At 37.5% G+C, this 15324-nt stretch overlaps 1 protein-coding gene across 1 annotated transcript; it reads right to left on the bottom strand.

Moving 5' to 3' along the window:
- Positions 1–4821: 4821 nt before the first annotated feature.
- LOC143848266 (C2H2 and C2HC zinc fingers superfamily protein) lies at positions 4822–14853 on the bottom strand. The gene is made up of 4 exons (XM_077357164.1): positions 14706–14853; positions 7079–7279; positions 6181–6307; positions 4822–5343 (listed from the first exon to the last, which is right to left on the bottom strand). The coding sequence occupies exons 1-4, from the start codon at positions 14712–14714 to the stop codon at positions 5096–5098; spliced, it is 585 nt and encodes a 194-aa protein (XP_077213279.1). The 5' UTR covers positions 14715–14853; the 3' UTR covers positions 4822–5095.
- Between the last annotated feature and the right edge of the window lie 471 nt (positions 14854–15324).

The following is a 15324-nucleotide window of genomic DNA, read 5'->3' as shown; positions in this document are numbered from 1 at the left end:
AAGTTTGCTACAGACCAGATCTTCCAATTAGTCAACCCGTGACTCGACTCGTAAGAGTTTTTGAAAAGAGCAGAAATGTAGTTGAAAAAAATATCATTAACACAATTGCACATAGATAAAGCACTAAGCCAAAAATATTCATCTATCCATAATATATAATAAGCACGTAACTTTCCAAATGTGATTCACCTTTTCCATAAAAAGTTTTTCCTGTGAAGTATTTTCCCCTACATCATGTTTTGATCTTTTGATTGGGTCGGGTGCGGCCCATATTCTATACCCAATAATAGCATGGGTAGGGTCCACTATTTTACCCTTAATCTGATGAGCCCACCAACTCTATCCAAACCCATGCATACACCGTGGGACCAACTCTTTTTTTTTAATGGTTTGGACTAATTATTTTACACCTCATGCTATGATGGGGTGTGGCCCAATATTTAATGACCATGCATAGGATTGGTGGGGCCCAATGCCTCTACCCAAACCAATGAAGAAAGTGGTGTCCACCATCCCTACCCCTAATGTTATCGACAAGGTGGTGTCCACCATCCCTACCCAAACCTATGCATTTGACTGAAGCCCGCCATTTTACATCTCATGTTTTGATGGCGTGGGACCCACCATTTACTAGTAAATAACTACATGCTTGTAACTTGCTTGAACAAAAATAATTAAATTTTAAGTTCCTACTTCCAAATTTTCAACTATCAAAGCAAGAAAGCACAGGCTTAGCAACACGATTCGACTTGTAAGAGTCATAGTTTTTTACTCGACTCGGAGCGATTCGTAAGAGTCACCAGATGACTCGTGAGAGTTTTCGACAAAAGTGACTCAATTCGAAAGCCCGGCGGCTCGACTCGACTCTAGAGATGACTCGTACAACTCATAAGAGTTTAACAACACATCCAATCCGACCACTAAAACCAGCCAATACGTTGACAGACTTACACCGTGTGTTTAGTGGGCTTGGTGTTGGTGCTAAGGAATTCAATTCTGTGGCCCAAAACGTACAAACAAAACATGTGCTCGCAAGTGATTACCGCCAAACAAACTGACAGTCTCGCAGATTTATTTGACTTGAAAAGAGAAGTGTAGAGTCACTTTACAGAGAGGTTGCTTTGCACAAAAGTCAAAGATAACGGAAGAAGACCGTAGGCTCATTCCCTGCGTCTTCATATAAATAAAGGACCAATTACCAATGAGGGACAAACATTAGGCAGAATTATCAACTGGACCCAGGCTTTTCAGAAATTACCAAAGGGGGACAAAATCTGTCTTGTCAGTAAAAGCTGGACGAAAATACCATTTGGCATATAAAACACGTTTTGACTTTAGAAGGGGGTTTTCAAGTCTCTACAATTGGGGTTATTAGGTATCAAAATGGGGTTACCAATTTCAGAATGGGCTTATCAAGTCCCTGAAAATTGGCCGAGAATTTTGGAGTTTTGGAAGAGGGTTTTCAAGTCTTTAGGAATGGGGTTATCTAGTATAAAAAATAGGGTTACTAATTTCCGAATGGGGTGATCAAGTTCTTGAAAATTGGCCAAGGATACTAGAGTTTTGGAAGGGGGTTTTCAAGTCTCTGGGATTGGAGTTATCTAGTATAAAAATGGGGTTATCAATTTCTAAATGGGCTTATCAAGTCCTTGAAAATTGGCCGAGGGTACTGGAGTTTTGGAATGGGGTTTTCAAATCTCTAGGATTGGGGTTATCAAGTATCAAAATGGGGTTACCAATTTCCGAATAGGCATATCAAGTCCCTGAAAATTGGCAGAGGGCACTAGAGTTTTGGAAAGGGGTTTTCAAGGGACTTGACAAGCCCATTCTGAAATTGGTAACCCCATTTTGATACCTAATAACCCCAATCGTAGAGACTTGAAAACTCCCTTCCAAAGTCAAAACGTGTTTTATATACCAAAGGGTATTTTCGTCCAGCTTTTAATGACAAGACAGATTTTGTCCCCCATTGGTAATTTCTGAAAAGCCTGGGTCCAGTTGATAATTCTGCCTAATGTTTGTCCCTCATTGGTAATTGGTCCATAAATAAAAACCACTTGCCCGATAATGGTACCCTTCGAATGTCACTTTTACTATCCACGGTGAAAGTCTATCTTTGGGCCCTACACCATCTTGACCCCTCAAGACAAGACTCGTCTAGGGTTCAATTGAGGGATGCCTGTTCTAAGAGAAAGACCATGTAGGTCACCTCATGATTTTCTTCAATGAGAGGGTCTATGGTCGGTCTGTGACCCCTGGATGCTGAAGGCGTCCTTAGGGTGATCTCGTAGTTCCTACGGGGTGGAGACGATGGGGTCGGTCCATGGATTTTCCTCTCAATTAGGCCCCCAAAACTCAATTGAGCCATGTTCGTTTAAGATTATAACGACCGATCGTGGGTCCAAAATCACTTGGACTCGAAATGAAATGCAATTTTGAGTTTCATAATTGGTTTTGGACTCACTATCAATTGTTATAATCTTAAACGATCCAACAACAGCTGAGTTTATAAGTTGCTGTCTTTTGATCAAATATCAAGGGGAGCACCTTTGTTGTGCCCCCACTGCACGCATGTAAGCGCGGACCCAATACAATTTGTCTCTTTTGATAAGGGCCAAATTCCCTCTTTTTTTTTTTCTTTTTTCTTGGCTTCCCTTAAGGTAAAGACAAAAGAAGAGGGGCCCTCGTAGTAGAGGAGATGAGAGTATCCATATCTACGTCAGACTAATAATTCCCATTGTGAGAGTTATGACTGCTAACACTCTCTCTCTCATCTGATATTGTTCTAATTTGCTACATTTTTTTACTCATTCAAACAAGAAAAAGGAGGTTTGAGTAGTAGGAAACATGAACCTTGATTACTTTTGCTTATGTCATTCAACCAGCATTTTACAATCTTAGCCTAAGATGGCTGCAACAAGTCATTAACTTATTTATTTTTCCATGAAGACAGCAAGAATTAGTTACATAAGCTTGAACTTTTCTTTCTATAGATTGTGTTTTGTTTTGTTAGGCGAAGCTAGTGAGCCGTAGGGAAGATATGGTTGTCTTGCTGTAAATGTACTCTTCACTGTTTTAAGCCTTTTCTAATCTCCCACTAATCTATGATTAAATTGTAAGGGAAAAAACACCCTTTAGGGGCCGTTTGGATACGCAGATTTTAGAATCTTGGATTTCCTCCAAATCATAATTAGGAGACGAGAGGAGAGACCAGCCATCGTTTTCGATTTTCTCACCCTTCTTTCCGTGTAAGAGAACAGGCAGGGGCGGAGCCAGGAATTTGCACTCCGCATGTTTATCTAAACATTGGAGTGCTGAAATAATTTCCCATACTTTATTTTAATCACCAGTTTCATTTTTTATTCTTGGTTAAATGATCAGAGATAAGTGGATATGTTTCAGACCCAAAACTGTGATGGAACAAAATTTTAGTTCAAGAATAAAAAGCTGAAGCACCCACCCAGAGAGGTAAAGTGCAAAACTGGTTGCTTAATGATCTTCTAGGCCAAAATCTGAAAATATTTTGAAGGATCAGTAAGGTCCTGGTGAAGTTAACTGATCCAAAACAACAAATAAACATACAATATCATATTTGCATTTGTGATCTTTTTAATTGTAAACCATGTCATCAAGAATTGTTAGGTGGATTCTTTTGTGTGTAGGCATGCCACTTGAACTGCAAACTCTCTTATCAACTTCAAAGAATTTAGAGCAGATTACCACGCTGAATATATGAGGAATGATATGCAATGTAGAAGTTGCAGGTACTGGTTAGAGTGAGCTTATAATTCCAGGGGGAAAGGAACTTATAATGGTAGAAACTTTCTGCATATACAAAGCGTGCCGAGGTGTCATATTTGTTTAGAGACGTAGCCCCTCTGGATTTTGCAAAATGTATGGCATGATTTTAAATTTGCACCAAAGCCGACATGAAATGACAAAAACGTTTTAGTTTTCATCCCCACTGAAACATACCGAAATCGAAACACGTACTGACACCAAAGCCACAAGTGTATTCGTGGTATACTATACCAATGTGTTACAAAATTATATTTATATGAATTGCATGTGACGTATGATATAGGTATTATGTATAAATATTTATAAAGATGTGGTATGTATTGAATTATCAGATATACGCAACAATGCATGCCATTAGGTGTTTGATATTGATAAACCACTACAAGTGGGTTTTTTTTTTTTTTGCTTAAATAATGGATTTTGAGTGTATTTGTAGTTATTCAGCACCTCCTAAAGTTTCATATTAAATGTCCATCTCATTTACATATGTTTCCTTGTGTTTATGTAATTTTACTGGATTTCTACAAAAAATTCCATCCGAAACAGACATGTTTCCATTTCCATCATGGCCGAAACACATGTCGAAATCGAGATCTGAAACTTTAGATTCTATTAGGGAGGAAGCTATAAATATAGGTCGTACTATGCGTGCGACAATATTAAACCTTGGATTCTATTTGAACATAGTTAGTTTGAGGTCCGCAAGCAGCAAAGTTTTGGGGAGACTTCTTCACAATAGTTTGGTACATGCAAAAAGGAATGCAGCAGTTTCTTAAGATAGAAACAAGAAGTTCAAAATAAACTGGAGTTAACAGCTTGATGAAGTATTTAATATTCCAAGAAATAAGAATCTTAATATCATGATAGTAGGATAGGAAATACTTGAATATGTGGGTGTTTATTGGCACCTAAAGAGATCCACCAAGGGATTAATACAGGCCACCCACTTGCTCAATGGGTTAAGAGAAATGTGGATAATCAGATTAAACAACAATCTACACTCTGCAGGAAATGGAGGAATTTCAGAAAAATCAGAAGTTTCAGAACCACTCCCACATTTTATAAGTATCATTTACAATGTAATAAACATTTAGTATGGGTTTTAAGACAACATGAATTCTCTAGAACAAGATTTTAGTATCTCATTGACATGCACTTGATTCATTTTCCAAAATCAGTAGAGAGTTCAAATCAACCAAATTACATATGATGACAAGGTTGGAACAATATTGACACTTACCTTCAACAATATTGAAACAATAATTATTGGAGCATTCTCAATCCCATTCCTGACTCAGTATGACCTATAAAGACCAAGTAAGTGTTTCTCTCTTTCTTCCACTCTTTTCTTTGCAGCCTCTCTTGCTTTAAGTGCATCTGCTTCCTCTTTGGACACAACCTTGGGCTTCCCATCTTCCCTCTTTCGCTTGTTGACAGCAACTGATGATTGAGCACCTTTAATGGATCGCATAGGGTTCAAAGAAGCTGAAACAACCAATCCTGGTGGGGAGGCACCCTGAGATTTGGCAACAGTTCTATCTCCTGCATTAGTTTTAACCGAGATCTGTTTCAGTTTAGGAGTAGAAACCCAACAACAAGAACCAAAAACCCTAGTTCATAGTGTTTTTCATTAACTTATTTGTATAGTTCTGTGAACTTGCAAAAGCCACACAAGAAGGGTGGAGAAGCATCATCGCTTTTAAAATAATAGAAAAGATTTCAAAGTACCCCAAGTCGCAAGATAGTGGCACTACAATTCCAGTCACTTGTCCAAGTCATTCTGGATCTACTAACAGACGGCGTACTCACGCACTTCGGCTCTTGGAAGCCTACGCTTGTTCTCCGTCTTGCAGGTCCTGATTCCGTCCACTTCATGTGCTGTCATGCAGCTTTGTAACTGTTGGGGAAGTGTCTTTTTTTCCCATGGTTTAGTGGGAAACCAAAATAGAAAAAAAAAAAAACCCTCTTTATGTTTTAGAAAAAACCAGGTATAAAACCTTCTTTTCTTCGAAGAGCGTATGTACGGTCTTTCTTGTGTACGGTCTAGGTTGAGAGGGCAAGGAAAGGGTAACGATTTGCAGGCTTACGTGCAGGATAGTCCCATTGTAGTCCTTGTATTTTGTTTTCTCATACTGGAAGACCGTGTTCTCGCCCGGGGATGTAGGCATCTTGGCCAAACCACATAAAATCTCAGTGGTCACCTTGTGGTTTGTGTGATTTTTTAGCCCGGTGATTTTTTTAGCCCACATAAAATCTCAGATCGAATTTAGCCCGGTGGTTTTTATAGCCCACATAAAATCTCAGATCGAATTTAGCCTGGTGATTTTTTTCAACAGTAACCTATTATTGTAGAAAACAAAAAATTAAAGCTAATGTTACCATCTCTAGATGTTGAATCATATTTAGCAGTTCCTGGAATTTCCTCACGTGCTTCTGATGCATTTGCGCTCAAATCCTTGGCCTCTCGAAATGCTGCTAAATCCTTCTGATAGCTCCGTTTAGCTTTCTGGAAAACAGTTCAGGAACGTAAAATGCAAACATTAAAATTACAAAAATTTTGAAAATCAAATTAACTGAATACCTCAATATAGCATTCAAATGCACATAACAATATGTAACATAAACAACAAAAGATAATTCACTTTTGGTGAAAACCCGGGGGTTCCCGGGTGATTTCAAAGAACCTTTGGAGCTTAATGGGTAAATCTGGCAATTAAAGTAACCCAAGCCATATCCCAAAATTAGATTATAACATTCAGAAATACTCAAACGAGTAAAGTACACCTACTTTATGTTAGTTGTTAAGATAACTCAACAAAGGAGCTTTTAGACTAATCTCAAGTAAGCATTGACAACAGCAATTCCCATCAAAGGAAACAAGATGTATATAAATAGCTGCAATAATGATAAGGGTCTGAATGCAATCTGATACTAAGAAAGAAAAAATCTAAGTTATCGTAAGTTCTGAATGCAATATGATACAAAGAAAGAAAAATTTAAGGGCCCCAACTCACCACCTATGTAGGAAAATGGATCTCAAGAGTTAAGGGTGTGTAAGGGTAGCAACACTATGGGTTAAGGTCGATCAAAGAACATAAAGTGATATCACTATGGTAATCAGTGAAGAATAAAAATCTAAGAATTGTAAGAAATTTCCTAATTGAAAGCCATGAATGTATTCCTATAGCTAATGACTGTCAGTAAGAGATTCACAATTAATTATAATCCTTTCAAAAGCTAAAGTACTTCCACTCATTCAATAAAAAACAAAACTTACTGCTTCAATTTGTTCAAGGGCCCGGGCTGCTTCCTTTTGTTCCTTCTCCTTTGCAGCATTTTCCTTTCTCATAGAAGCAAGTCTCTTAGAGACACTATCCTTATGACGCTGACCGAGTTCATGAGTTCTGATACTCAAAGGATTGTTGGCTATATAGATCTTGCAAAAGTCACACCATTTATTTCCCTGGCTAACCCAATACTGAAAAAGAACAAGAAAAAGGAACAGGTTATAGAGGAACAATTGATTCTATGCGATGAATATAAATGGCAGATAAATTGAAACTTGTCTTGAATATGAAAGTAGAGCCAAATATTTAGGAGAAGATATGGATGGAAGAAACAGAGTGAATGTGGAACTAAAAGAAATATGTAGCCAATTCTAAGCATAGGTATATCAAGAATAATTGATGGAACAGTAAAAGCAACAAGAGAAGTAATGGCATTGAAAAAAATCCAAAGCGAGATTTTGTCCAGTCACAAATATCTCCAATATTGTTTAAAATATGAATATTCTTTGTGATTTTTTAATTTTTTTTTGAAAGATTTTTACTACAACTTTCATTGGAGTTAACCAATGCAAAATTGTTCCATGCGATTTTTATAAAACGACAAAATCCTGAGATTCTGAAAAATCATCGAGATACCTTCATATTTTATTTCTTATAGCAAAAATAGCAAGAAAATATCGCGATAAATACACTATTATATGTTGTGCTAATTTTTTCTTATATTTTATATTTTTTTGTAAATATTAAACATCTTATTTTTCTAATTTTCCCAATATAAACTCAAAAATAACAAACAATTAAAATATCCCGATATACACCCTACAAATTCCCGGGACGCAAATTTGTGACTATGATTTTGACAAGTATTCAGCATAAGCACGTATGTGCACTAAAAAAAGATGAGTAAGATTGGATAATGCAAGGCATTCAAAAAAAAAAGATTGGATAATACAAAGAAAGAGCACAGACAATTTATAATTTATTGTCATTAAAGAAAAATGAATTCCATGTCCTGAATTTAATTAGTATAAAACAATAACCCAAAAAATTTAAGTAATACAACTGAAGAAGGGAAACTATTACAAAATATTTTGATGAAACATATATTCCTCTTAAATAAACTAAAGTTTCTTTGAAACCAAGTCATATTTGGTGAAAATATATTACTAAATAAAATTCCGACCAATGAGCTTGGGTTCGATCGAGCAATCTGTCTAATATTGATAGAACAATCCACACATAGATATGGGGAGCTATCCAAATATCAAAAGTTTCTAGATTAGCAAATATAATTTATAACACAATTTCCTCTTTTTCTCTTCAGAAAAAAAAAGTTTTCAATTATAGATTTATTGTTACTTTTGTCGTTTCTATAAAAGCTACTTTTATAATTTCCGCGTAATTTTCTTTTCCTGAACCTTAGCAAGTTTTCCCGAAGTTCTTTGTGTTGTTAGGAGGGTTTCCATAGCCGAACTCAGCTTTGCAAGTTGTAAGGAGATCAGATATGACAATGACACAATTGTGATCCAATTGAGGTCCTTATTTGTGAAAGAATTCATACACAACAAGATTTTAACAACTAAAAAGTGATTAAACTCGCAAACCAAATCAAATATGTTATAAAACATGAAACACTTTAAAAAAGATAAAACATGATGCATGGGCCAATGCTAAGCAATCAATTTGTTTATAAAAAACCCATAGCAATTTGTAATTTGTAGGTTTTTTGAATGATCAAAGATTTCATTAAAAAGAAGACCAAGATGGTCGATAACAAAAACAGAAAAAAGCGAAAAAGTGAAAGAATATAACAAAGCTATACAGGGAATAAAAGGACAACAAATAGAAGACATTAAATCATGGTGGAAGGAAATCGAACTGCTGCAGCGACTCCAAACGAACCCCAATCCTGGCCAACCTATCCGCATCGCCACTTGCCGACCTCCTAATATGGCGAAAAGAGATAGACGCCATGCCCACTATGTCTTTAATCTCATAAAAAATATCCGCAAATCTCCAAGGACAAACATGAGAGCCTGTCAACCATCAAATCACATTCAGCGAGCCCCCCTCAACCACCGCTCGGTTAAGGTCTTCTCCCCCAAGAAACTTTAAACCTTGGTGAACCGCATGCGCCTCCGCCTCACTAGAATACGCCAATCCAATGGGACCCGCAGAAAGCCCAATTCACCACATCCACCTCGACTCTAAGGACACCCCCAATACCAACCGGACCCGGATTCCCAAAGCTAGATCTGACAAAATTGAACTTTAGGAACCCAACCTCAGGAGGCTCCCAAACTTGAACGATCGAAAGTCTCACCTCCGGACTAAAACAAACCTCCCTCCATCCATTCCATAAGTCAAAAGTTGAGATAAAATTGAAGCTAGGGAGGGACTTATCCCAAGAGATAGTAAGAGCCATCACCTTGGTGGAAATTCAGCAAATTACACAAAATAGCTGCAAATAAAGATAAGTTACACAAAATCCTTCCTTTTTTTCCGCCAGGGAACCAAATGCCACGATTCAACAAATTTGTAATTTGTAATTTTAAGCAAGTAACAAATCAAATATGTTAATAAAATTTGGTGGCATTCACATGAAGTTAGTGAAAAAACTCATAGTGAGTTATGAGATCACAAACAAACAAGATGGACCAATACAAGCTTCCACGGAGAAATATAGTGAATGAATTATATTTCACTCGGCTGAATTTGTGCCTATCAAAAACAACCATCCCAAATAATTAGACTGCCTCACCAGCTTTCATCCATATCGATTGTATATATAGCGACTCATATGGGCCAACATCACATGACATCAACTGCTCGGCAAAAGCATGCATCTTAATAATTAAAATTTGTGAGGGTATTCAATGAGGGTGTTGCCATTGGCAGCGCTCGGGTTGAAATTTCTCACCACCAATATGGAGATGATACCTTAATTTTTAGCATTCCGGATCTTTGCAATATCAAGAATTCTTAAGGCTGTGTTACAGTGCTATGATGTGTCAGATCAAAGAATCAATTTTTCCAAATAGGTAGTATGGAGGTTTGTATAGAGGAAAATGAGATCAAAGATTTTTGCCACTGTTTTGACTTGTAAGCTTGATTCTATCCCCACTATATATCTCCGGTTCCCCCTGTGTGTTGGCAAGCCTTCAAAAAGCATGTGGGACCCTGTTATCGAAAGAGTGAAACCGAGACCTACCCGGTGGAAAAAAAGATCGGTTTCTATAGGTTGCAAAATCAACTTTATCAAGACTGCTTGCCAACCTCCCTATTTATAACATGCTAGTCTTTCAATGCCTTGTTTTAGTCATCAATAGAAAAAAGCAGCTTCAAAAGAACACCCAGTGAAATGACAATTAGTTATCCAGAAAATACCACCTGACTCGGTGGGAAAGACGTGTGCAAGTCTAGAAAAGAAGAGGGCCCTCACAACAAATGCCTTAAATTGTTGACAAAGGCTCTTCTTAGTAAGTGGCTGTGGAAATTCAAAGCTAGTAGAAATAGTCTCTGGAGATCTGTGATTGAACCTAGGTACATGGCCAACTATGGGGTCTGGACTTCGAAGGATGAGTTCAGAATGAAAGATTACTTGATTGGGCCTGACATCAAGAAGTAGCTCGATTTTTCATAAGGGTATTCGATTCAAAGTTGGCAATGGAGTTAAGCTTAGAGTTTGGATGGATATCTGGTGTGGCAGCAGACCATTGAATCTGATTTTCCTTGGGCTTCGTCATAGACGGGAAATCATTGTAAACTATTGTTCTTTATGTGTTGTTCATACGGAATTGGTTGATCACTTGTTTATTCATTGCAATTTAACTCCCGAGATCTGAAACTTCATCTTTGAGCTTTACGGAGTAAGTTGAGTTCTTCTTGGTCATATCGCATCTATTTGAGGCTTGGGATTTCATCCCTTGGCCTTCTATAGAATTCTCTAGAACCATACTCCTTGCTATTGCAATTTAGATCGTTTGGAAACACAGAAATAAAAGAATATTGAAAGGTATTTTTAGAAGTTCTCAAAGTATTCAAAGGAAAATCCTCTTTGTAGTGATCTATTGGGCGACGATGACATCCTTCCGTAGGTCCTGGGACAAGGTTCTGTTGAGTTGTTGCAGAAAGGAGCAACCTGTCCGTAAGTGAGGCCTTCCTCCGGGTTGCTTGAAATTGAACTTTGACGGTTCTGGCGTTGAGAATCCAGGGCCAACAAGCATTGATGGTCTTTTGATGACTTGTGAGAAAGAAATCAGGTGTGCTTTCTCAAGTCCAATCGGCGTTACATACTCCAATGAGGTGGAGGTTCAGGTCCTTCAATATTGGATCAATCTTGTAGATGAGTTGTGGGCCGCGAGAGATGGCTTCAGCTACCTGTGGAGATTTGCAGATGCCATAGAAGAGATTCACGACGTGATGAGGGCCATAGCATCATGGTCAGACACATGTCACGAACTGGCGATCAGCCAATTGCAATGCAGATACGCCGCTTGATTTGGGGTTGACAAAGACAAGAATGCTTTTTTTTTTTTTTTTGAACGATGAATGCTATCTGACTTTACTCCTCCATGATATTTTCATTTCTTATTGTGTTTCTATTTCGTCTCTCCTGCATGTTTGCTTGTTTGGGATGAGGACCATCTTAAGGCCCATATTCAAATTTTTATGTGTCATTCAGGTGTCTTTTAGGTCCTTTAAGTTATAAGAGGGGCGCCATGGTCTTTTCCTACTAATATTACTTGATTTCTTTAAGTTATAAGCGTTTTAAATAGGCCCCACACGTGGTACAAAAATTTAACCAGGGAGGAAGTTTTTGAGTCATTATAGGGTATTTCAATCCAAAAGCATTAGGTTTTTGTTTAAGTTTTTAGAACTTATCTAGTTCTCTTCCTTTTCTTGTATGTTGTAAGCCACTAAGCCTCACTACACTTTTCTTATGATGGGTGCTATGATGATGATGGATGGTATGGATGGATGAATGAATGAAAAAATCAATATTTTCTTGCTTTCTTGCAGATCATGGATGTAAAATCTACTCTTCCAAGGTGTGCTTGACCCTTTAATGTGATGCCCAGGATTCCCTTGGTGCGATGCCTCGGGATTGCCAGTGCGATTCTAGCACAACCTTCTTCTTCAGGGTGGAAAGCCTTGAAAAACTGGGTGTGATGTCTACACAAGATCTGGAGTGATTTCAGGTTTGATCCTCTTGAATTTCTTGCTTTACTTCATTTTATTTTCAATTCGTTCTCGGTCTCTATAGATTATTTTTTATCCCTACAGCCCTTAGTCTCATAACTGTGTATGTCTGTACCTTCCTAGTGTATGTCTGCACCTCCCAGGTATACGTTTGCACATTCTCGACATATGTTATTACCCTTCTAAACCTACCCTAGAACTAGTAGAATTTTTATTTCAAATTAGTAACATATTTTAGGATCCAAAACCCAAATTTCCAACCCAAACATCCCTTCCGTAGATCCGTCCTTTATCAGTTTGGTATCACTATCAGAGCACAAGGTAGAAATATGGAAGTCTAGATACAGTCCAATCGAATAGTTGAGTTATTGGAAGGCTTAAATGCCAAATTTGAACGGTTGCAGCCCCACCTAGATCGTGTGGATCGTACTCACCAAGATTTCCTTGGAGACTCCACAGGCTCCATAGAGTCAAGAGATCATGCTGGAACAATCATTGTTGATACCTTCTATGGGGAGGATGAAATTAGAGCAGTCACCATACAAAGCTGATTCCGGTGATACATAGCTCATACATGTTACATGAGGATACAGATGTTGGTGATCTTTATTCAACAGCCTGAAAAAAGACGACTCATTCAATATAGCTTGCGAGAGCTTCAATTAGTGCCAAAGGACGTGTATAATGTTGCCAAAGCAGACACATCATGTGTTCCATCAATGGTATTAAAGGTTAAAGACTATATTGAAAGTGATTGCGCATCAGAGGATACGACCGTCTGACATACTTGTTGCGTTGGAAATACTTAGTTCGCTTGGAAGGGCCAATTGTTTGGAAATTGTTCCAGGACCAGAGCTAACAAACTCCCGTCCGTTATGCCAATCATTATATTTAACAGGGTCAAATCTTTTTAAATGGAGGAGTATGCATGGATCATCCTAGGGCCCACATTCTAATTTTTTATGTGTCATTTAGGTCTTTTAAGTCCCTTAAGTTATAGGAGGGGTACCACCATCTTTGCCCAACAATATCACTTGATGAAATTCCGGATTTCGGCCGGCGCAGAAATTTAAAACCGAAACCGAAATTTAAAAATTTCAGCCGAAATTATAAGATTTACATTGAAATTTTCACCGAAACCGAAAGTGCCACTGAAATTTCATTTTCGGCTGAGGCCGAAACCGAAACTGAAACCAAAATTACAAACCTTGGTTATAAGTATTTTAAATAGGCCTCATATATCTATTTATGAAAATTTTAAGTGTGAACAGAGTTTTTAAGTCATTAGAGAGTATTTTAGTCCAAAAATGCTAGGTTTTTGTTTAGGCTTTTAGAACTTTCTAGTTCTCTTCTTTTTCTTATATATTGTAAGTAGGAAACTTTTCTTAGGATGTATGCTAAGATGATGGATGCTATGGATGAATGACTGAAAATTAGTTTTTTCTTGTTTTCCTGCAAATCATGGATGTAAAGTCTACTTTCTCAAGGTGCGAGGCCTTGACCCATTAAAGCAATGCCTCAGGATTGCAAGTGGGATTTTAGAACAACCTTCTTCTTCAAGGTAAAAAGCCTTTCAAGCTTGGGTCTGGTGTCTAGGAAAGATTTGGAGTGATTCCAAGTCTGACATTTCTCTTTAATTTCTTACTTTAATCATCTTTATTTTTAGTTCTTGATCTCTATATATTATTCTTTGATCACTGCACCCCCTCTGGCATAAGTATGTGCATTCTCAGCATATGTTTACACCCTTCTAAACCTATCTTAAACCTAGCAGAAATATTTTTCCAATAATCACATATTATAAGATCTAAAACCCTAATCTTGACACATTATTTTCACCCCTACGTCCCATCTATATATATCCGTCCTACATCAGTTTGTCTTGGCTTTGAGACTTTTTCCTTCTTGTTTACTTTTTTGTCTTTTTTTGTTTTCTCGGCTTTGAGATCTTCTATGTGTCTGAGCCTCAGTTCTTTTGCATCCAGATTTACCAAACAAAACAAAAAATTAAAATTCATATCATTGAGTAAATCTTTCACTCATATCAACCAAATTCTACCTATTTAGATCAGAGTCAACAGATTGGAAATGGGTTTTCTTCATATTTTTAAACCCTACTCGATCAAATTCTCATGTTTTACAGTGTGCAGAACCCACGACTAATTGAATAGCGATGCCCTAACTCGCAAGAAAACGTCCCGCTCCTTAAACTAATGAAAACCCTAAAAATCAGACCTTTCTATCAAGAAAGCATGAATATTCTTAAAACAAAACTGGAGTACTAAAAACATTCGAACAGATTAAAAAGCCCTAGTTCTATTGATTGTAGTACAAAAAAAGTAATCGATATATACTTCCCAAAGCAAACCTAAATATTCGAACAATTTGCATGAGAGAGAGAGAGAGAGTCCAAACCTCAGTCATGTTTGAAAATAGATCTTCTCAGACAGATCTCGAGTTCTCAGAGGAGAGGAGAAGGGTGGGAGATTCGAAAGTAGAGGCTTTGGGAAATCAATCTCTTCAGACTTAAATACTCACGTATAAAGGGGGGGTGAATGCGTACTGCAGGGGGGTGGGTGAAAATATCATCGCCCAAAATAAAAGGCTAATGAGAAAATTTACAAGAAAGTCACTTTAAAGCTAGAAATTTATGTGAGTCACTTTTACGCTCTATCCTAAAAGACACTTGGTGGGGCTCACTTTTGTCTAGTTTATGTGAGCAGCTCAGATCCTTAGATCTGAACCGCAGGATAGGACCCAGAACACCTTGATCGGATGATCCATCAAATGTTGATCAATCCTCATTTACGATTGTGCCATGAAATCTAAGCCGTTGATTTTTATAGTTCATCTATCTAATGAATGGGTTTTCTGTTTCGCATGAGACGATGGCCATGTGGATTGGGTGAGGGTGCAAATTGGGTTTATTTTTTGAAATTTTGATCGAGATTTTACCATAACCACAGGTCATTTTTTGGAAATTTTGATTGAGATTTCAGCATTATCCGGCGTTGATCTTTTTGAAATTTTGATC

The sequence above is a fragment of the Tasmannia lanceolata genome, unplaced genomic scaffold (genome assembly GCF_043159265.1).
Source record: "Tasmannia lanceolata isolate RefF3 unplaced genomic scaffold, GAP_Taslan_0.1 ptg000016l, whole genome shotgun sequence".
Lineage (NCBI taxonomy): Eukaryota > Viridiplantae > Streptophyta > Magnoliopsida > Canellales > Winteraceae > Tasmannia > Tasmannia lanceolata.
Note: the sequence above shows the minus strand (reverse complement) of the source record. Positions and strands in the feature narration are given on the sequence as shown.